This window comes from Buceros rhinoceros, unplaced genomic scaffold (genome assembly GCF_000710305.1).
Source record: "Buceros rhinoceros silvestris isolate BGI_N320 unplaced genomic scaffold, ASM71030v1 scaffold10144, whole genome shotgun sequence".
Lineage (NCBI taxonomy): Eukaryota > Metazoa > Chordata > Aves > Bucerotiformes > Bucerotidae > Buceros > Buceros rhinoceros.
In genome coordinates, this window is record NW_010406471.1 from 19748 (window position 1) to 42268 (window position 22521).

General features: G+C 43.5%; 1 protein-coding gene across 2 annotated transcripts; it reads right to left on the reverse strand.

Annotated features, from left to right (window-relative positions):
- Positions 1-1582: 1582 nt before the first annotated feature.
- On the reverse strand, positions 1583-22247 carry THSD1 (thrombospondin, type I, domain containing 1). 2 transcript variants are annotated; one of them, XM_010134096.1, is made up of 4 exons: positions 22106-22163; positions 15771-16736; positions 7414-7572; positions 1583-2958 (listed from the first exon to the last, which is right to left on the reverse strand). In XM_010134096.1, exons 1-4 carry the CDS (start codon positions 22161-22163, stop codon positions 1583-1585), a joined length of 2559 nt encoding a protein of 852 aa, XP_010132398.1. The 2 variants fall into 2 exon arrangements, with proteins under 2 accessions (XP_010132398.1, XP_010132399.1); XM_010134097.1 differs by lacking the exon at positions 7414-7572 and having other exon boundaries at positions 22106-22247.
- Between the last annotated feature and the right edge of the window lie 274 nt (positions 22248-22521).

Sequence of the window (22521 nt, forward strand, 5' to 3'; positions counted from 1 at the left end):
AACGCACAGTGATGCTGCTCTCCCTTTAAAATTATTGTTGGTTTAGAGAAAAAAAAAAATGTGGGATTGGGAAATCTATCTTTCCACTCAGAAAGCCAGTTTTGAGAAAGATAGCAGCCTATTGCCAGAGAACTGAGCACGTGCTGATTCTTCCTTCACACCCACAAAAGGTTAAAGGGCACTTAGAGTTTGGGCTCCTTATGGGAGAGTTGTTTTAAGACTGACAGTCCTCTGCCTGAACCTACCTTCTCTCACTCCATCCTCCAAGGCAGCATCTCATCTTTTCCCATTGTTGCCCAATAGCATTCCTCTGGTCCTGGGAAACTCCCTGAAGAGACGGTTATCCTAACAAAAGCCAAGCAAAGTCCCTGACTCATTCTTGCTGGCCCGAGCTCTGTCTCTGTTGTTAACTGGAGTTTCAACCCAGCTCTGAATACTTGCAGCAGTATCTGACAGCAGATCTCTGTTTCAAAGAACACACACACACAAAAAAAAAACCAAAACAAAAACCCCAAAACCAAACCAACGTAACTTTTGTACTTCACCATAAGATTCTCTGGGAATCATCAGATGTCGTTGAGCCATTTTATTTTTTCTTCTTGTTTGCAAAACGCATATTCATCAAATAAATTTGTTCGCTGGTTTTGTTCATAATTTATTTTGAGCTTGCTGCAGAAATATTACTGACAATTTATTTACATTTTTTAAAAGTTTAATAAAGGCAAAGTCTGTTATGGAATGGGTGGGCAATTCAACAGTTCCCTCACTTCTCTCACTGACTTTAATAGGTGTCTAAATGCTGCAGTAACATTTCTGTGAGGACTAAAATATGATCACACATTTTCTTTGCCCTCCCAGCAGCACACCCTTTTCTACACATTTCCTGCAAATATTTGTACATTGCTGTTTTCTTGGAATAAATACTGGCAGAAAGAAAACATCAAAGTCCTGAATGATGAGAAATGCCCCCTCAGTTTTAAATTCACTCCAAGTATTCAGCATCAACTGTTTGCACCTTCACGCCAGCAGCTAAAAGAAACACCACATCACTTACTGGAGCAACTACAACGAATCAACACTGCTCAATAATGACTACCAGAAAAACGATGAGAACTGCTCGCAGCTCGAGGTTCATCTTTTCTAAACGGGAAATGATTCACTAATTAGGACAGAAGGTTGAGGATACTGGACAACGGATGCTTTAGGACATCCTAATCTACTAGTACACAGTCCACAAGGTGGGAAAGGCTAGATCAGTGGCATTCACCATGTATGACGCATGAGACGTTACTGCTTTATGCAATAAAATCTATTGGTTATTCCTGCGTCACGCCTTCACTAACGCGTGCTTTCTCGGGGTATTTTGTGTGTATTTTACACACACACATACAAGAAATAAAGATATGGAAGCACTTCCCAGTAATTAGAAAGGAATGTGTTCTCACAAGCCAGACTTGGGCCATTATTCCCTCATGCTCTGTGCAGAGCGAATGCGATTCCCACTGCTCCTTCCACCAGAAGCCAACAGATCCTGAATAATCTCTCCTGGGCATCCAACTCCCACAGGGCTGCAGCGAGGCTCTCAGATCACCAGCTTCTCAACGCTCAATGTACTTGTTTCATCCTCTTCATTTGAGCCAAAATACCCAGGGAGGTCAATCATCTGCTGCTCTGTCTCCGTCAAGCCAAAAGTAGTATTATCATAAAAGGCAAACTCAGGGTCCAAGGGGAAGCTCTGGCATTTGTCCCTTCGGTACTGGGCAGGGCTTACACTTAGGCCTCTCTGGGAATTATCATTGCCAGCTGAGCCCATTTCCTTCCGCCACGTGCTTCTGGGGTTAGATGAAGGGGCCCTCTTACTTCGGCTGGGCTCAGGCTTATCAGCTGCTTTCTCCTGACCAGCAGGCTGGCGGTCAGTGATCAGGTCCAGCTTCTTCACCGGGGGACCTGCCCTCTGGTGGCATTTTGTGCCATGGCCCTGTAGTTCACACCCTGGCACAGTGCTGTGGGGTTGATCCAGCTTTTCACAAGTTGGATTAGCATTTCTTGATTTTGGCCGCATTCTGTCCTCCAAACCCTGGTCCCATGTTCTGGTTCTGGAGTTGTAGAGGGGAGTCTGTCGGGGGGTTAGGGTGGACATGCTTCTCTCTCTGAAAGGTCTGGCCTTTTTAGTTTCATGGAAACTGGCTGTTCTTCTAAATTGTGGGTTTCTGTGACAGCCCCTCTCGGGCAAGTCCCCTCTAATATCCTGGTGCTTGAAATGAGCTCTTCTTATCAAGGTTTGGGTAGGGCTCATTGCAGGATTGGCCTGTGAGAATGGTAAATCCAGCCTAGGGTGAGAGCTTTCCCCCAAGAATTTGGGCTGACTGGCTGGCTGGTCCAGAAAAGGAGATTTGATCCTAAACTTGTTTGCCACTACATCCTCTTGGTTTTCCCCACTGAGGGGAAGCATTGTAGTGGCACCAAGAACCGTGTCTGTGAGGGGATTCTGAGAGACGTGGTACACCTTGGTGGTCTCAGTCAGGCCTTTCTTCTTCATCTCTTTCAGCTGCTGCTGTGCCAGGCGGTAGCTGAAAATCGGAGGGATTATTTTTTGGGCATTTGGCTGAAAGTTCTCACTTCCAGAGGCATCATCTTCTTGAGCAAATTGGAGACTTCGCCTGTACGTTAAAGGAATGTTAACAGGAGCATCCCCTCCTTCGGCGAAGCTGTCCCGCTGCTTGTTGCCTTGGCAAATGTTCTCTTCATCGGAGTTCTTGCGGAAGCTGGGGGAATGGACAGAGTTTCGGCGGACAGCGGTGCTGCACTTCTGAGCTCTGCAGAGCTTTCTCCAGAGGGTGATGAGAACAGTGGCAAAGATGATGAACAAGCATAGGGAGATACCTGTGATGGTGACTATATTATTTGCTTTCTGGTCCTCTCCTGGCTCGACAGAAGGTGGGGTGGGAGGCTTGATAGCTGTAACAAAGAGCACACATGTTGGTCAGAGTTGCACTGTCGTCAGTGTTTTGGTATTTTAGGATGGATGCTTTATGACAAAGAAAAAATAACCAATTACTTCAGTATAGGAAGTTTAAATTGGCTTATTGTCAATGACTTATAACTTTAAACTGGCAGGAACAGATCTACTGACTTTAAACAAAAGCTCCCATAGACCTTTTAAATGTAATCATTACTTTTGCCTGTTCTGCCATTTGCATAAGGCACATTAAATACGTATAAAATTGCGTAAGAGTATTTGCACTCTTTTATGAAGCACATTAGGATCTCTTGGTGAAAAGGGGTAAAAATAACCCAGCCCGGGCTAGCACTTCAGATATCCCTTTAAAATTATTTTTATGCTAGCTGAAGTGGGTGTGAGAATTGCAGTGAGTTTGGAGAGCAGAGAGGCAGCACAGGGGCAGTGTAACTTTTCTAAGCAGCCCTCTGAGGGCACTTCTTCCATCACTCAGCATCGCAGCTCCAAAGGACAAAACCTTCCCCCCCACAGGCAGGCTCCTGATTGAGAAGGCAGCCATTGCTTTTGTGACTCTGGCATTCCGGTATTTATATTCTTCCGTTGTGGACTGGAGATGGGCCTTCAAATGGGGAAGAATACCCTGCAAACCTGTAATGGCAACACCCTAGAGCTTTCCACAGTCCTATTTAAATCTCTCACCTGCACACTGCACCACAATACAGAAGGCTGAAGCAATGACAGATTAATAATTCTTTTTTGGACTAATTCTCCAGCATTTTAGTGACAGCCATGAGCAGAAAACAGCACAGGTGATGGATGACTTGGTCCAGCGGCTAATTTTAGTGTCAGGTAGTACTCCCAGCTTTTTGTGGCCAAATATCAGCTTCATAAGGCAATGGAAATGCTGTTGGAGGACAAGGCAGCTCAGCTGTGGCTGACAAGAGCTGGCCACAAAGCTGTGAGCTCGAACTGAACCACTTAACAACCTTCTCCCAGTCTCTAGTTTTATCCAGAACCAGAACCTTCCATCAGGGTGATGGACAGACTGCTGCAAAACTCACCAGATGCTCCTGCCTGTGCCACAGTGACTATCCAGCCACAGGAAATGCATCTGCAGAATAATGAGAAGCAGACAGTGTGTACTTCCCAGAATCACAGAACGGTGAGGGTTGGAAGGAACCTCTGGAGATCATAGAGTCCACCCACCCTGCTAAAGCAGGTTCACCTACAGCAAGTTGCACAGGATCACGTCCAGGCGGGTTTTGAGTATCTCCAGAGAAGGAGACTCCACAACCTGTCTGGGCAGTCTGTTCAAGTGCTCTGTCACCCTCAAAGGAAAGAAGTTTTTCCTGATGTTCCAGTGGAACTTCCCATGTTCCACTTGGCACCCACTGCCCCTTGTCCTCTCGCTGGGCACCACTGAGAGAGTCTGGCCCCATCCTCCTGACACCTGCCCTTTAGATATTTAAAGCACTGGTAAGTTCCCCTCTCAGTCTTCTCCTCTCCAGGCTAAGCAGACCCAGGTCTCTCAGGCTTTCCTCAGAAGAGAGATGTTCCCGTCCCGTAATGATCTTCCAGAACACTCAGTCAACAGTGAGCTACTGCGCAGGATCCACAAATACACTGACAAACACAGGCCAAAAGGCCTCAGGCTGCTACAACAACAGACGCTAAGGGTGCTGGGTGGACAGGTGACACATTTCTTTGACTCAAGGCTACTTGAGCCCCTAGACCTTTGAAAAACTCTGCCATGGGATTAATCTTGATCTTCAAGTCACTCTTGAGAGCTCAATATCAGCATAAAGACCACTGCCTGCTGAATCTTTTGGAGAGGATCCCTAAAACTTGCATTCAACCCAATGCCATCATCCATGCTCAGAGCATGGAGCACTGCTGTTTTAGGGGCATGAACAGGAAGTGAATACACTGAGCCCAGAGGAGAAGGCAGGACCAGCATTTGCTCTGTTCAGTATCACCATAGCAGAGCAATGCATTCATTGTTCACCCTTTTCTCAGTCTCACAGCTATTTTCTGAAGACTCCATCTTCTACCTGCAATGCACACTGTGCTGTATCATTTGGAGTAGAAAGCTCACAGCTTGCAAACAGCAAAGTTTGAAACAAGACTTAGCCAATTAGGTTTGCTTCTCTCTACCACACCCACCCCTGCCCCTAGACTTCGTGCTGGTTTCATTTATTCAGCCATTTGCTCCATCTGCTGGACTAATGACTGCAAACATTGTCATGCTGAAAAAAGCTTTTCTGCTTCAGAGAAGTGCGGACAGTCAGGGATTGGGGAGGAATGACTCTCCTAGCCTGAGATCAAACAGCAGATGAACAACTAAGAGCACAGCTCCAGGTCACTTTACTCCAGGCAACCTTACTTTCAATGAGATGAAAACATGTAGGTGACTCTGTAAAGGAAGCTGCCTGACATAGGAGCGGAAGGATGATAAACCATGTGCAGAAGAGAAGTGAGGTAGTTCCTCCAGATCCCATGGCAATGGGTGCATATGCAGACCTTCTATGCATCTGGGTTTTCTACACATAATAAACCCTCTTTATTAACCCAAAGACCCTGCAGGAATTTGAGGACTGTCCAGACCTGCTAAGCACTGTCAGACAGTAGCTCCAACAAGACCACCACGAGTATATGCACTACATATGCACAGGGCAGCTGACCTCTCTGGAAACCACCGTAACCATAACACAGGAAAGGAGGAGTGGAGTGAAACTGGCAGGCAAGGAGCCAAGCCAAAGACTGTGCTTATGGAAACACCCATCTAGCAGGTAATGGGAGGCACAGAATACCACAGATCAGCATCAGCTTTAGAAATACACCAATTACCCACTGTGTTTCACTGGTGGCATCACTGCCTGCAGCAGTCTGGCAGAGTTTGGCATACAGAAGACAACTAGCCCTGGAGAAGGGCATTAGGTTTAAGCTGGGCCCCTAAACATCTGACTTGTTCCTCTATGCTTACAGTCACGGCTTTACAAAATAAGCAAACCCCCAGGGCTAGCACTTTCCAGTCATTAAAAATATCAGAAACAAAACATTAGGCACCTTAACAACAAACTCTAAAACGTCCCAAGTGCAGCAAGAATGATAACAAAATGCAATACCTGGCTTGATGGAGTGTCATTTTTAGTATTTTCCCTTCACCTGACCTGACCTCTTATTCAACACCAACCCATTTCTTACGGTGCTCCACAATATATTTCAGTCCTGTCTGTATACTTCTGAGGCTTTCATTCCACAAACACCCTGAAGCTGGTTCAAGCCCAATACCTCCATCAAAAATGGAATCCTGCCCTCTTACTGCTCCAGCTAGAAATTCTCCCCCTCTGCTGCACTTTCGTTTCCAATGGCCCAAGCATTGCAGTAGCCATGTGATAAAGAAATCCCCCACATCTCCAAACTGTCCATTTTTAGCTGGCTCTATTCCAGTTCTCCACACTCCACTTTTGCCAGCACAAGGAAGTGCATGGAAGCAGCCAAAGCAAAGGGTAAGACATTGCTCATTTTGTAATAGCTTTAATTATCTGTTAAATTACAGCCTGAGAGTCTAGGAGCCTGCACAGTCTCCCTGGGCATCTTCCCTTCCCCATCCCTTCCCCCGTGGCACCTGTGGGATGCGAAGGCACTGCAGCTTGTAGATCAGCCAGTTTTTCAGTAGATGGACCTCCAGGGACCTTTGACATCAGCAACCTCCTTTTCAGCAAGAATTGAAAGTTTTGCATGGACTGATCATCATCACCCCATTAAAAGAGACTGCTTCTCCTGCCCGTCATGCTGGCTGCAAGCACCTGATTATGGTGCTAGCACAGCCTCGTCCAGTCTCACTGGGGGCCAGGCAGCTGCTGTAACCCCCTTTTGCCTTGCAGGAAGCTCACCCACTCACTTGTATTCTCACCCACTCGCCACCTGCCAGCATCATCCAGCCTGCCCTGTTACTAGCCAATAGCAGTGGCAGGCTGGAGCAGGAGACCTGGGACTGCCACCACAAAAACCTCCCAGAATGGAACCCCCACACCATGGGTCCCAGACGGAACCAGCCCTTTTTTAATAGCTTTTCATTTTATAACAGGTTTCCACTGTCTGGAGTCTTTGACCTTCAGTACTGAACATGTAGTGCTAGTCCCAAGATCTCTCCTTCAGCCCTTCTCCACTACCTGGCCATGCTGGAGATTTTAAACCCCTTCTTCCATGGCACTCACAGCACGCAGAAATCTTCTTAAGCCTTGAAGCCCTATCTCTACCTCTCCCACAAACGCATGTAGGGTCCCGCCCTACTCCATCCATCACAGCAATGTGACACCTCCCCAAAATCAACATGACTGAAGAAGAGATCAGATGCTTCCACTGAACAAAGCCCTTCTATAGTAACAGATCGTTTGCTTTTGCCAGTGCAGACACACGACCACATGGAAGAAGACAGCAGAGCTACTTACGCAAGCACTCCTCCAGCGAACACAAGGAAGTCTCCCTCGGTGATCCAGCACATCCTGGGTTCGTCAGTGAGGAGGTGAGGCACTCTCGGAAGCGCTCCCGGACACCATCCCCACAGGTGACACTGCATGGGCTCCAGGGCTGCCACAGGCTCCATGTTTCTGCAAATACAAAAGCTCACAGCGATGAGGAACATGTCTGCCTCCTTACCTTTAAAGACACAGCCATTTGTCATCTCTTATTTAAGAAAACCATCAATAAATAACCAAACAATGCACACGGCAACACCAAAAGAGCAAGCAGCACCAGGGACCTGTTCTTGTTCTCATCAGTCTGGGTCAATGCTCCCAATGTTTTTTTTTTTCCCTTTTTTCACTCCATGACAGCCAGCAAAACAGAGGTCAGTTAACTGAGGCTGGCAGGACCTGGAACAACAGCAAATGGAAATTAATCCACAAATCTTTCGAATATGTTAATAATTTATATATTAATCCAATTCCTGCCTGACAAACAGTGCTTTTACAGCAGGATAACTTCATTGACTTAAGTGGAGTTACTTCTGATTTATATGACTGTGAAAGGGGGATAAGCCTACAAGGCCTAATGAAACGGTAATATTGTTTTTTCTCTTTATTATCTTCTCAGCACACAAATGTGTTATTGAATCATTCATTTGACAGCATAGAGGTTTATTGCTTTATTGTTTTATTGCTTATGGTTAGACAATTAACTCAAGATGAAAATTTTGCAGGTTCACTTATTTATTTTAAGTGGAGGCACACTCAGCTTCTAATGTTACCTCAAACACTGTAATTTTTTACTGTGTAATGAAATTCCTCTTCTGTTTAGACAACATCTTCATCCAGTGTTCAACACTCAAACTTTACAGCAGTGATTACCTAAAGAGAAAAAGGGACCATTCCTGCCTGTATTTGACAGGTGTGATATTGAGGCAGGACCACTACTTTAAATTCCAAACTAATGCACGAGCCCAGGTGCAATCTTAAAGGACAAAAATCCCAGGGACCCTCCTACAGGTCAGTTGAATCAGTGACCTTGTTTTGAAACCTGCCAGAAAGAAAACTAACTCCATTTCACCACTCACAGATAAAGTAGAAAATCAGCTAAATAAAAAAAAAAAAATCATAAAAAAAAGCAATTAGTTTTCTTAAAGTTTGCTCTTTTAAATAATTTATGGTGTTCCTACTGCCAACACAGGTCACGATCTTTGATTTTATTACACAGTAGCTTTGCTGCTAGCATGCCCCTGAGCTCCTGATCACTGATCAAGTTACAATGTCAAAGGACTAGAGAGTGTTGCATGACTGGAAATGGCTTTATAATTTCATGTTATATGGCTTCCTTTATTGTTCATAGTGTGTTATTATTTTTAAAAGGTCTAACAAAAATAAATACAGCTGTGTTTTAATACACATGAAACTCTGACTGGTTTGGGACCCATCTTACAATTTTTTGTGAGCACGCCAGTATGAATAACATTAATGTGAGCAGCGTAACAACCAGCGGGGCTGGTCTCCTGTGTGCAGGTACTCACTTGCATGGCAGGATGGGGCTTTGAGCTACAGTCGTGCTGTTAGCTGAGGCTGTAAAGCGTGTGCGGGCACGTACACACATCTGTGTGCACGTTTGAGTTTGTCTGCCTCGCCTGATGCAGAGTATGGATGGGCATGGTGAGACACGCCGAGGGTCTGCAGTTTTAAGCCCACACAACATCAACTGACTTCCCTGGCTATTTGCCACTGAATCTACCACAACACTGAGATATCCATGATCCCAAGCTGTCTTAGACTTTGTGCTCTTTGTGCACCACTCTGCTTTCACCCCTCTGGAGCTAGAGAGCTGCTACAGCAGGGGAGATGAGCCCAGAGGTAGGCGGAGCATTCACATTCCTCCTCCGGTTTGCAAACATGCCAGTTCCCAGTGAAGTATGAAATGGAGCAAGACTGGATGGTGTGTGGTGTCAGGAGGGAAGGGAATCAGAAGATACCAAGGAGGGCATTTTTGGGGGGAAAGGAGTCCCCTGAAGGTGCAAACCTGGAGAGCTGCAAAATCACATCAGCTAGTGAGCAGAGCTATTAGTGAGGGCAGTCAAGGGCTCTCTGATTCCTCTTCCAAAAGACTTTGTGTTATCAAGTATCTGGGGATCTCATGACACTTCATATCAGCAGTGTGAAAGACTCCAGCAGTGTCCCTCCTCACTGGCAGAGAGAGATAAGCTAGCTGGAGAAGCACCTACTTCCTTATAGACTACTTCATGTGTGCAGCTTGGTAAGTTCTTGTCATAATTTCCAGTGTGTAAGGTAGCTCGTTTCCCTCTCTCCACATTCTCTGCTCGTTAAAACTTCTGTTAATTACAGTCAGATATAGAGCCAGACCCAGAAAGGTTCTGATTGCCTCCAGTGTGAACACTGGTGACAGTGGAAGGTGCTCAGCAGTGTCTGCATTGATGCCTGTAGGCTTCAACGTACAAGAACATTTAGGATGAGTAATTTTCTAATTTTGACGTCAAAGCTGTGATGTGCCCATTGCTCCAGGGCACTTTTCACCGGCTTCAGCTTCAGCTGAGGGTGCAGAGCTCCTTAGCAAAACCACTCGGCATCCATAGCTTTCAGGCTAAGAATATACGCCTTAAGAAGCAGGATAGCAGGAAATGCTCCAGCTCGCATGAAAGATGGGAGATTTCAACTCCTGCAATGTGCTCTGCAACCTCCTGCAATTACCAGAATGTAAAAGAAAATGAAGCTAGTTTATTCTTCCCCAAGGAAATGAAATGAATAACTCCATTTAAGACAAGCAGATCCAAAGCACCAGGGGAAAAACCAGAAGGAACGCACTGCAAACTAGCTCTAATAAGTGTAAATTTTTTCACATGCAATTGAGGAATCAATTATCAACGTGAAGATATCTAACTCCTGAGTTAGTTTGAAATAACTGACAGTTGGCAGATCTGCCAGCATGAAAGATAAATGCAATTAACTGTGTTAATTGTTGCTCTGCATAAATACCTCCCCTCAAATTTCTGCTTTCACAAGACTTTGAGCTTGCAGTGCTATCCAACGGCATAGGCAGCCAGGGATGCTCAGCATCATCCTTCCAGCCTGATGCACATGATAGTCCAAAGCACTTCAACAAGACCAGCCATATGGGACAAAATCACTAGTTATTTACAGGCTCATGTAAATGCCTATGCTAGCCTGGGGGATTGCAGGGTATTTGTGGAAGCTGAGATTCAGTTTTTGGGTCCTGAGAGTGGGTTAACACACATTGTATGGGTGTTTGGGTAAGACCTGGGAAAACATCCTTGTCACCTATTCCTCATTCCTCTGTTTCCAAGGAAGTAAAGCCCGGGTGCACTGAAATGGTGGCATGCTCCAACAGGTTACTAGTTTGGATAATGGAAGGACAAAGATCCCTTCAAAGAAAGCCTAGACTCCACCTGGGCAAATTGCAGTATTTCCCCCACAAACAGGCATCTTTAAGAATTGCAGAGGCATGGCCTAATTTTTTTTTTCCAGACCCTAAGAGTTATCCCAGAGAGTCCATAACACCTGACTTACTCCTAAAATGTTGTGGGTGTGGAAATGAAGTATTCACTCTCACAGGAGAAGCAGCTGGGATGCAAACCAGCCCTGGCATTCCTAGATCCCCTGCATATGCCTGATTCTAAATAAATGCAAGCCAGGCACACATTCAGGCAATAGAGCTAATTAGTTCCCAGATTTTCCTATAGATAAGCAGGCTTGATTCATACAGTCTTATTGAGGGAGCAAGGATTTGATGGAAGCTGTATATCCTTGCCTGACTCCTAGATACTCCACTTAACTCCTCTCCTCCCTCACCAATCACTTTTCTCTTCAGAAGGTCTTCCCCTACCTTCCTCTTTCCCTTCATTAGCAACAGCTGCACTCTTATGCCCTGCTGGCCTCCTGATGGCTTTTTTGGACAGTTAGCAAAGGCCAGACGAACAAAATTCATCTCTGCTGTTGGCAAGTGGAAGAGACTTCACTGGGAGTGACACCAAAATTGAAACTGGTCTCCAGACTGTAACTAAGAACTGTGAAAGAAAGTTAATTAACACCAGAAGTATGAAGAAAATATGCCCATTTCTATGCTGTAGCATTACTGATTAATTTTATCAGTCTCATACCAAATGTTTCAAGTGGGATAGAGGGTAGGACATGGAACATTCTTTTAAGGAGTGCAGAAGTCTCCATGCTGGGGACACTTAAATCCCAGACGAGCAAAGCACAGCAAAAAGCATTTAAAAGAGTGAGCCTGCAATGCACCTGCATATGATTTAATAGTTTCCCATCTCAGACATTCAAATAATCTGGTCAAACACAGGGAAAAATCTAGCAGCATGACTCTTTAAGTCACCTATGTGAAACAGTTAACACCCCACTGAGATGAACAAAGTAACTCATCTCTGGGTGTTTTTTTTCCACAGGTTCTCCAACTAGAGTCTACAGAAAACTTTACAAGTGCTGGCTCACATTTAATAGATGTGTTCCCCACCTTTAATAGATACATCCACAGTCTTAGATAGCAAAAGTTTTTTTGAGACACTCATTCTGAAGTTGATGGTCTGGGCTGAAAGAACTGCTGCCCTGGCCCACTCAGGGCCACCAAGAGCCTTTTGCTCCCTACTCCAGACCGAAGCCAGACTCCCGTACCGCAGGCTGTACTAAACCTGAGGAGCAAAGAGTGGGATTGACAAAGGGTCAGGAATACAACTGATGCCTGATCTATGGAAAATGGGTGTGGCAAAATCTTCTTTTATCTCATCCTCTGTGGTTTGGATGAAGATAATTTTAATGATTTAGGAGCTTTGACCTTTTAGGAGACAATATCTCTGCTTCATAACAGTAGAGCATATGCTAAATAAAGTAAACACTGGCCGAGTGACAGATGTGATATGAAATTGTCAACAGAAAACTATCACTGAGTGGGAATGCGTTTGCAGAGATTCCAAAGGGATTAGTATAAGGCTCAGTGCTGTACAATGCTTGCCTAGTTGACACAAAAACAAGTACAAAACCAATACTGAGAGAATATGACAACACTGTGATGACATAAGTAGATAGTGCAGTTGTATGGAGCAATGTAGGTGCTAAGGTACGTGCTAAGTTAGGATAACTCAAGCAAAGCAGATCCTAAATCAGCAAAACACAAAACGTAGGGGAAAGGAATACAAACTGTACCTGCAGGATGGCAGACTACATACTGAAAGGTCAAACACAAACACAGCTCAAGAGGAGTTCACGGGGTAAAAGTTACAGCAAAATTAGCTAATGCAATTGGTGGAAATGAAAGCAGAGGAGCAGTAAGTAGGGGTAAAGAGAGTCTACTGCTCCAGCAGCATTGGTGAGGAGGTTGTCTGAACACAGCACCTGAAGCTGATAACCCTGTCATCAAAGGACTGTTTAAAAAATTGGAAATAGAGACAAAAAGAGACAGAAAATTAATTAAATCCTGAAGAAAATGCTTTCCAATTAAAGACTCAATCTTTTCAGCTTCTTAAAGAGAACACTGAGATTATCCGGAAGGACTGAGATGATGTGGACGTGCAAACACCTTCACGGGGGGAAGACAGTGTATAGGAAACAGCTATGTCCTCTAGGATAGAGCAGCAGAGTAAAAGCTAGTCAGTAGAGGCTGAAGCTAGATAAGCTTTAGTTATGAAACACACAGCTTCCCTTTTCCTAAAAAGAAACAAACAAACAAAAATCAGAGCAGAGTACTGAGAGAAATTGCTAGAAAGGTCTCTGTTTTGTGGTGCCTTTGACTAAAGACTGAATAACTCTCTGGAGGGTAAGTGGCTGTCGAATGCAAAGACTAGTTGTGGGGCTCAATACTAGGGTAACTGGATGAAAAGTGACAGCCCATGCTTCACAGGAGCCCAGCTTAGAGGATTTATCACCTCTCTTTGCTTTAAACTGAGTTCAGGAGTTCAAAGCAGAAAATAAGTGACTTGAGGAGAGATGCCTGTTGTGCAGCAGCTGCATATTTACACAAACAGCTACCAGGGGTCCAGGTCTACGCACGTCCTCTCACAGTGCCCTGCAGCAGGGTGAGAGGGCTCAGGAGAGGGCTTTCCGAAGCAGCCAGGAGGCGGATGGCCACCGCAGGCAGTGCAAGTTCGCTCTGCCTGGCTGGCTTTGGGCTGATGTGCCCCTCCCAGAACGCCCTGCTCCTTTCAAACGCTGCCTGTGGGCTTTGAAGTCTCGCAGATACAGGCATGAAGTCAGATGTGCTACAGTCTAATTAATTTCAGGCTGACATTTTATTTATGGCTACACGGTGTGATTTCACTTTCATCAGCTTTGTAGATTTGACACTTGTAACTTGACAGCTATTGACTTAACTCTGTTCTTCACAGGTGTAGCCTGATTCTTTCGACTGTGGTTGTAAGGATGGTGCTATTGAGGAACCCAGAGAAACAAAGCAGATTCCAGAGAGGCACCGCTTAAGGTGGATCTCATCAATTAAAACAGTCAAATATTGAGCACAGAAACATATCTATGTCATATCTTAGGTATTCATCTGTCAGGGTAATCATCTAGATCATATCTGTGTAGCATACCACCCAAGCACAGAGAAAGAATTAGAATTATCTCCTCCCTTTTCCTTGAGAATTATCTCCATTAAGAAAATAAAACGCTTTCATTTTTAGAAAAGACTTTCTTGTGCCAGAGGAAGAGAGAGAGTGCCAACAGAGAATGCAGATGGGAAGTCAAGATGAAGAGAAGAACTATGTACTGAGTTTGGCACGTGCTGAAAATAGAGGTAATTTTCAATATAGAGTGTTAATTAAACAGCTAACAGTTTTAGAATTTATGAAATAATACAACGTAAGACCACATGATACTAGGAACCTAATTTAGCTAAGCTGTGTCTGGGTTGTGAGCTACGGAGCATGTCCCACACTGCTGGTGTTCTGATGAGCCTGCTCAAATACCTGCCCATCAAGCACAATGACCCTTCTTTAGCTGCACTTCCTTTTCAGGGAGACCAGGGTGGGGAAGTGTAGAAAATGGTGTACATCTCAAACCTTCCACCCAAACTCTCTGAAGTGTGCAAATCAGAAAGATGAATTCATTACATACGGACACAAGCCTGCTCCAAATGAGAACATTTAATTTTCCATTCCAGGGTGTAGGCCACACAACCCAACCACAATCCCCTCATGCACACACAGCCCATCCCTCATTGTGGTTGCCTTCCACAAATGAGGGATGAGAAGGACATTTGGCTCACCTGCTTCCTCTGCCATGCTACTGTGACTTGTAGACTCTGCCAAACCATGCACAGCCACCTCTGAAGTTACAGCTGCATATAAGATGTACAGATATACAAATAGAATGTACAGATATTCCTTAAACAGGGATGAGGAATGGGCTCAGACTCTGTCTTGTGATCATACTTAACTGTGATCACTCCTTGACCATGATCATTCATACTTGTAGACATGGTTTTGGCTTCTGCCAAAAAGCACTCTCCTAGACCATGCATGGTCATGGCCAAAGACTATATGGACCACAGACTGTCCCCAGTTGGCAGTTTTCTTTCCTGGAAGGAAAAGTTCAGCTATATGAATGTGACTCGTGATCTGTTAGGTGGCCATGGATCAGAAAATGCACCCTGGGCTGTTTTAAGCAGCAGAGACAAGTTTTGAAAGGCTGCTTGAAAAACCCACAAGCTGTCCAGATTATACAACAGTGTCTTTTGCTACTGCCAAATCCTGATTCATCTCACCAAAATTTGTGTATCTAACAAGTAAGACTCTAAATTCCTCAGCAAATGGGCTAGAGAAAAAGACACTCGGATGAGGATTCAGCCCATGTACCTTGTATCCCTGTGACATGCCTGTCTCTCGACTAAAAAGCTAAATAATTACTTAATGTTGAACCCTTGGCTTTTAGACACTTACTTAGATATAGGTAAGACTAATCCTACCTTTAGTGTCTCCAATGGGCCAGATCTACTGTAGTAATTTCTTACCTCAGTGAGAGGGCCAAGTTTCAGTTTTACTCAGACTAGACAGATACACCATTCAGAATGTACCAAGTGTTTTTGGTCAGTACTTAGTGTTAACTTAGTGCGGTTTTAAGTTAAAACAGTGGCATTTGTTACCAAATGTGCTTGTGCATGCCTCTATGTAACAGTCTAGTCCATCTTGTTCCCATCTGCATGTGACATTACAACTATTTTGTCTGGTGTAGGAGACCCAAAAATAGCTATTCCACAGGGGACACCATAATCAAACCTATTTATCGTTACCCAGGTTGGTTGGGTAGAGTGCTGTTTTGTGCTAAAAAGGACAAACATCAGTACAAACCCATATTCCTTTGGATCATCGTACATTCCTTAACTCTTGTTGGGAAATAGCTTCGGTTTGAGAAATTAAAGAGGTCAAAGCAGTACTTGTTCTTCCCCACATCAAACAAAGTGCAGTTAAATTCTGTCCTGTTGTCTCCTGGGTGAAGGATCTTCTCATACAGCCAAGTTGTTCTTTGACTAGGATGCTTGAGAGCCTCTTTATAAACAACAATTTTTCCACTGATAGAAGTACATGGTGGAGAGACTACGAAGACCTGAACCAAAGTTTTGCATATTGCTTCTGGAGCTGCAACGAGTCTGTATCCAAATTTGTGGAGGAGATCTATGGGTCCTATGGAGGCTATGATGGAATGCGTTTCTAACGATTTCAGTAACACAGTGATGTATGTTTCTTGACCAACAGGTGGGCAATCAAACTCTACCCACTGAGACCTAGAGAGCAGGATTCCTTTGCTAGTTCTAATGCCCAGAGTCTCATCGGAGCTTACTCTTCCGAATTCGTAAAGGGCGCTGGTGAATATCACATCCAGTGAAACCACTGTCTCATTCATGGCACACAACTGCTCGTTTGTAAAAAGTCCAACCTGAAGAGAGCTTCCAAGCACTTCCGAACTCTTGTTCAAATCGATGTGAAATACAGGCCATTCCACACGGAGGGTGGATACATTTCTTCTGTTCCACTGTGCAGTACTGCTGTTATTGCTGGGAGAGACCATTCTGAACAAGAAGTCCCCAGCGCTCTTGAAATGGAAACACTCAAACTCTACCCTCCCCCAGGACTGATTTGCTGGAAGCTGTTTTCTTGCAATTATTTTGTTGGTGCTGGCATCCAGCAACAAGATGGACAGATGCTCTGCTGTCACGTTACCACCACTGTAGTACTGATACTCCACAGATACTGTGTCATTGCTGAAGGCTACATGACCTGGGCGTTCCAACAGGAGATACTCCGCTTCACTGAGAACTGAAAGGAAAACAGTTTCACAACAGTATTAAGAATCGAAGACACAACCGCTTGTTTATCTACCTTATGGAAGAAAAAAAAGATTTCAAAAGTTGATATTTAAGAAGTGGTTCTCAAACTTTTTAAAGTGAATCAGTTCACACACACAAAAAGGTCCTAGCTCTAGCAATTAAAGCTCACCGCCTCTTTTTTATTTTTATTTTTTTGGAATCAACTCAAAGTCCACTGCTGTAACATGTTCAGGAAGGTTAAAAACAAGGTTTAAAAAAAAAGAAATACCCAACCCAAAAGATTAACAGGAAACTTCATTTATCAAGATATTCTCAAATTTCTCAACTTCTTTCACTTACAGATGCTTAAAGTCCTCTTCACAGTGGCCAGCTATTGTTCCACTTACTTTAGCTATAATCTAACAAAAAAAGTACAGCAGTTTCTTAATACAGAAACAAGAAAAAATTTCCCCCAAATTAAATAAAATAGGAAGCCTGCATGATGTTTTTTGAAGACCCTTCTCTTGTTCTCTCTTATGAATCTTTCATTTTGCTCATTTGCATTGCAGAGACACTTGAGTGAAAGAGCCGAAAATAACAGTGATGGTGACTGCAGCACTTTTCTTGTCTCAGAGGTGGTGCAACATGTCTAAATGACATCATTTCATTATAAATGGCGCAGTCTTTTTAAATGCACTTCTTGCATGACCATGTTTGTGCAAGTTGCCAAATTATCCTGAGACATGCTGTAACTAGTGGGGATAGATGATATCTAAAGCAATGGATTGGAAGATCACATTTCCGTTCTCAGTTCAGCTAGCTTTTCTGCATTACTTGAAACTTAAGGATTTCAGACATAAAAAGGTTATCTGAGAAATGAGAACGGCTTGTATCTATTCCAGATAGAGAATGAGCTATGAGACATATTTCTTTAATTAATTGTCTGGGAAAAGGCTTCTGAGCCTTGGATGGAAGGTGGTACAGAAGTTTAAAACTTCAGTTAAAGCAATCCTTTCCTAAGTAGTATCAAGTAACAATACTTTGACTTGCTAAATCTGTTACACGTCTTCATAGATTACCTCAAAGAAAGCTTTGCTGAAAAAACACTGCAACTGCCAAGGCAAGCACTCTGGAGTAGCAGGACTCATCTCACATAATATTAGACGCCTACCGTTCTAAGCTTCAATTTGAGTTAGTCACCTTGGATTCACTTTCTTGTCAGCAGGGAACGTTTTCAGGAAGAAATTCATCTGACCACCTGTAGGCATTTTCATCAGGGTGAGGCACAGTGTGCACTAGAAGAGCCTATTACTCTCCACCAGCTATAACACATCTTTAAAATAACCAGCTCCAACCACATCCACAAAGTCTGAATGAAGGTGGTATGCACAGCCTTACACGTATAAATCATGCATATACTCTTACATATATGTACTGTAACTCAGTCTTTAACTTGCATCTCCACAAAACGCTGCTTCATTTGTCAGGTGGATCATGCTCGTTACCAGAAGGCTCTTTTGTTCTCATTCATACATGGGTGGTCCCCATGTATTATTGACTGCACACCACCCAAAATCCATCCTGATAACACAGAATTATTAATTTCCCCCATGGACTCTTCTATTGCACTCTTATTAGAGTATATCAGTGCATTAGAAATATTAATGAGTTTATCCTTCCAATATCCCTGAAAGATGAGAGGATATCACTATTCTTGTTTAGTGTGTTAAGAAACAATGCTCAGGCACAAAGATATAAACTGACAAGTATCAACTAATTGTTGATGCCCTAAGAAACCCAGGACCTGATTTTTAAATACAATGGTCCATCATACACCTAAGGTAGGATCCCATTGACCCCAGCTGTGGTGAGCACATGACACCCCAGCACACTTGATCTCAGCTTGGACACGCAGAGAGTAGGAAACAGGCCCTGAATGCCTGTGAAAAATGTCTCTCTATGAATTGCCCAGCAACATATTCTCCTAGCTCTTCATGTTTTGTTTCTGTCATCTGTGCCAGCCCATATTTCCCAGTCCTGTTCCTACCATCACCTACTGTCAACATCTCTGGAGTACTATCCTAACTCCATTACCACCACCACAGCTTTCCAAACTCCTGTCCTCGTTTCTTTGCCTTACAGTTCTTCTACCTCCTCCTGTTCCTTGGGCCTGCAATTAACTCCAGCAAGCTCCTACGTTTCTTGCGTACTGCTAGCATGACAGCAGTGAGCACAGGACAAGCAACTCTAGTGCTAGTGCTGAATATCACAAATGTGGGGGAAAACTCTGCTGTCCTGGGCTGGAGCACACACAGGATTGTGTGGGGTTGGCAAAAGGAGCCAATGTGAGTTGGGTCACAGTCAACCCTTCAGAGAACTTCAGGGCCAACTCATCTGCAAAGATTTAGATCTGGACTGACTCTGGGCAAATATTCATAAGAACAGCATAAAGCATGTCCCAGGCCACCATGAGCACTCTAACAAATATGAAGTTCCCACAGCTGTGTTAAGAGTTTCCCAGTGAAATGGCTGCAGGTTGCTGGGCTTTGACCATGGGCAAAACGATGCATTTCTCTACAAAAGAAGTGGCTAGATTCAACTTAGCTGAAACATAAGGGAAAAAGAAATCAGACCATGACTAAAATTTAGCATGGAAAATTTCAACTTCAAGTTTTAATCTTGCAGCAAAAACATTAAAGTAACAGTAATGAAAAGTATTGATGTTCGTACCTTCTGATCTACTGTCTTTACTCTCTTTTACGACTGTCTTGGCTCTCTTGCACTATTTCTTAATTGGAATGGCTCAAAGAAGAAGTAACACCACCATGTATGTGTAGGGGAGGACTGGAGAGAGGCCAGGTGACTGCCGCGTAGCTCCCATCAACCCTAATGCAGGTCACTTGGGAAGTGAGGAAAGTGAGCATTACTGGTGGATGTTGATACCGCACTGCACAGCTCTAGCTGGTGTACAACAGTTCACAGCATCCTTTCCCCCATCTTTGGTTAATAACGAGCAATCTTTGCACTCATCATAGGCAGCCCTCAGAGTAGTTTTTTACAATGCTCCAAAGGGCACCAGTCAGAAGTAGCTGGTTTCCACTGCAAGTTCCTTCAGCTACCCTCCAGCCTCCTGCGCACACATGACAGTGTCACATGCCAAAACTCGATCCCAGTTGTTTGGACAGCCAGTCAGGGGCAGCTTTCAATGCATTTGTGTATTTTTGGTTGTCATTACAATGGTCTCCCAATGAATGGAGCCTGGCTGTGGCACCAACAACCTGCCAGAGGAGTCTTTGCAAGAACTCACTCTTAGAAAGATCAAAAGGAAAGTTCTTGTTTTCACTGAAGAGTAAGAATTATGTGAGGGTGCTATTCTGGTGTTTGTTTATTTTTAATTGTGTTTAAGCCAACTTGGGTTGTGCTGTTGGTTTGTCAGCCACCAGTAGCACAGAACCTAAGAAGAACAAACATCAGAAAAACTGGTAAGAAATTAGAATACTGTTTTGTTGTATGTTATGGCTTTTTAGCGTTATAGTAATTTTCCGGAGCATATTGGATCATTTAAAAAACAGTCTTGGCCTGAAACTGAGAAGTATATGAGTGAAATAGTTATCTAAAAAATAGGTACGCATGTGATACTCAAAGATGTGTATATGCAGAACTGTTTGAAAGACATTTTCTGAATTTCGGACTACCCTTTAACTAAAAATAGGGCAAAAGAAGATGTACCTAAAGTTTGCATCAGAGATTAAGCTCTTTAACGGCACCTTGTAATTATTTACTGAGCCACACTCTATAAAGTTCAGGAATAATAGCTTTTACCTCTGAGTCAACTAGTGTGAATGCCTACAGGGCTGGCTCACCGAGAACGAGTGGATACTGCAATCATTCACCTCACTTCTTGGGTTACCTTCACTGTGTTCCCTGCTCAGTGAAGTGTTCCTAAATTGGCCAGTTACCTGTTCCAGTTAACTTAGTCTTATTAAAAGAAGAAATGGTATTAAAAGCCATAGACAAGTGTCTCCACTTCTACTGGAATTAAGTTCATCTAAATTACGGCAATTCCAGGTTTTTAACACCTTCCAGCGATCCCGTGTTCTAAGGTGGAGGTGGAGCAAGAACAGAGGCACAAGTAGCTGAGCATACTTAGCATTCACTCATTACCTATAATTGCACTTTTCTCACTCATACAAGGAGAGCAAACTGCATACATTTTTGGTCCATTTCTCTCCTTTGTAAGACATCTTCAGCTGTCTGGTGTGTGACCTACCTCCTACCACTAAATAACCTTTTTTTCATTTTTTCTATGCTATAGACGTTTCAGCAGTACATGGCTTACTCCTTTAGCATGGTTTGGCAATGTACTGCAGCTGTCAGAAAAATGCCTGCTTTTAAATTAGGAATGTAATTTTTGAAAACATATGTATTATTTAGGAATTAAGAGTTCCGTTTTCAAAATTTCTAACTCACTGCGCAATAAGGAATTAATTCCCTTTGCAAATCAACTTCCTACTTAGTACATTCTTGGAAAAGCTAAGACACCATGCATAGGATGTCCCTCAGCTTGTAGACATCTTACAGTTGTCTAACTTGAACTTAAGATGTCTAACCTCCCTCCTTGGCAGCTGATGGTGAGAAGGAGGTGCTTTTTCATTTCACACATCTCAGATTGCAGATGGGTTGGAGCCGCTTTCGATATGTGCTGATTTGCCTGTGGACTACTCAAATGAGACTGATTGCCTCCAACTAGCTGCCTAATTTCACACGACTAAAATTGAATGAGCATGAATACTGTCCTTTGCTTTCTTACATGGTCAGAGGAAAGAATATTTCTGTTGTTCTCAAAAGTTGTCTAAGTGGCAACTTAGGTCCATCAGATGAGGGCTCTCTCAATCATAGGAGGTTGCCTATACTGTAGGAGCATACATCTCAGCCAACCATCACAGGTTCCTGTTACAGTTAATGGAAAAAAGTAGTTGTACAGTGCAGTTCTGCCCATCCTGGTATGGATACCTAAAGTAAATCTAACTTCCACGATGTTCATTAAATATTATGAAATACGAGTCTTCACGAGAGCAGAGTTCCAGTTACTGCTTCCAACACAGCCAGTCCCTCAGTGATTCCCACAGAAATCTGTTTGTCTATCTCATTTATTTCTCTCAGCAAATTTACAGCAGGAAAGATTCCTGTTACTCTGATCTCTTTAGATCAGTTTATTAAGCTGCATTTTCAACCTAAATATTACATAAAATCTGGACTATACTCTGTGCATATCAGTGGTGGCTCCCGTGGCATCTGATTTCAATGGATCACCTTGAAACAGAACCATCCAAAACCACCTTGTGAATACACATCCCAAGTTTCCCCCGATAGACTTACCGTAGTCACAGAGCACTACTAACAACAGATTTGAAAAGTCTTTCAACATCTGTTTCATTCTGACCAGTGAGATCCCAGATCCTTTTACTCCTCATGTCCTTGTTAAGCTCCGAAGTGCAGGCACTTTTTTCCAAGAACACCTGAAAGTTAAAAATATTACAGCTGTGTTGCCTTTCCCTCATAAAATACAAGGAAGACATTCCACTGATAAGTAAAAAAAATTACACTGTTAATTAACACTTTTCTCTCATTTACTTAACAGTTACTAATACTGTACCAATGGATCTGAATAAGCACAACTACAAATCACTGTAAAACAAATTCTCCCTCCTGAAACGTCAGTTCCTGAGCCAGAACAATGAAAACGGGTCACAACAATTTACTTTTGCACTGCAGTAGCTACTGCTGTGCATGTC

What these genes read in the sequence shown, in the direction of transcription:
- THSD1 (XM_010134096.1), bottom strand. Translation starts at nt 22,163, where the DNA reads ATGAAACAGATGTTGAAAGACTTTTCAAATCTGTTGTTAGTAGTGCTC. An exon ending in GATGATCCAAAGGAATATGG is followed by an intron (nt 7,573 to 15,770) that starts GTTTGTACTGAT and finishes TTGTATTTGCAG; the next exon opens with AAACATGGAGCCTGTGGCAG. An exon ending in TTCGCTGGAGGAGTGCTTGC is followed by an intron (nt 2,959 to 7,413) that starts GTAAGTAGCTCT and finishes TCTTTGTTACAG; the next exon opens with CTATCAAGCCTCCCACCCCA.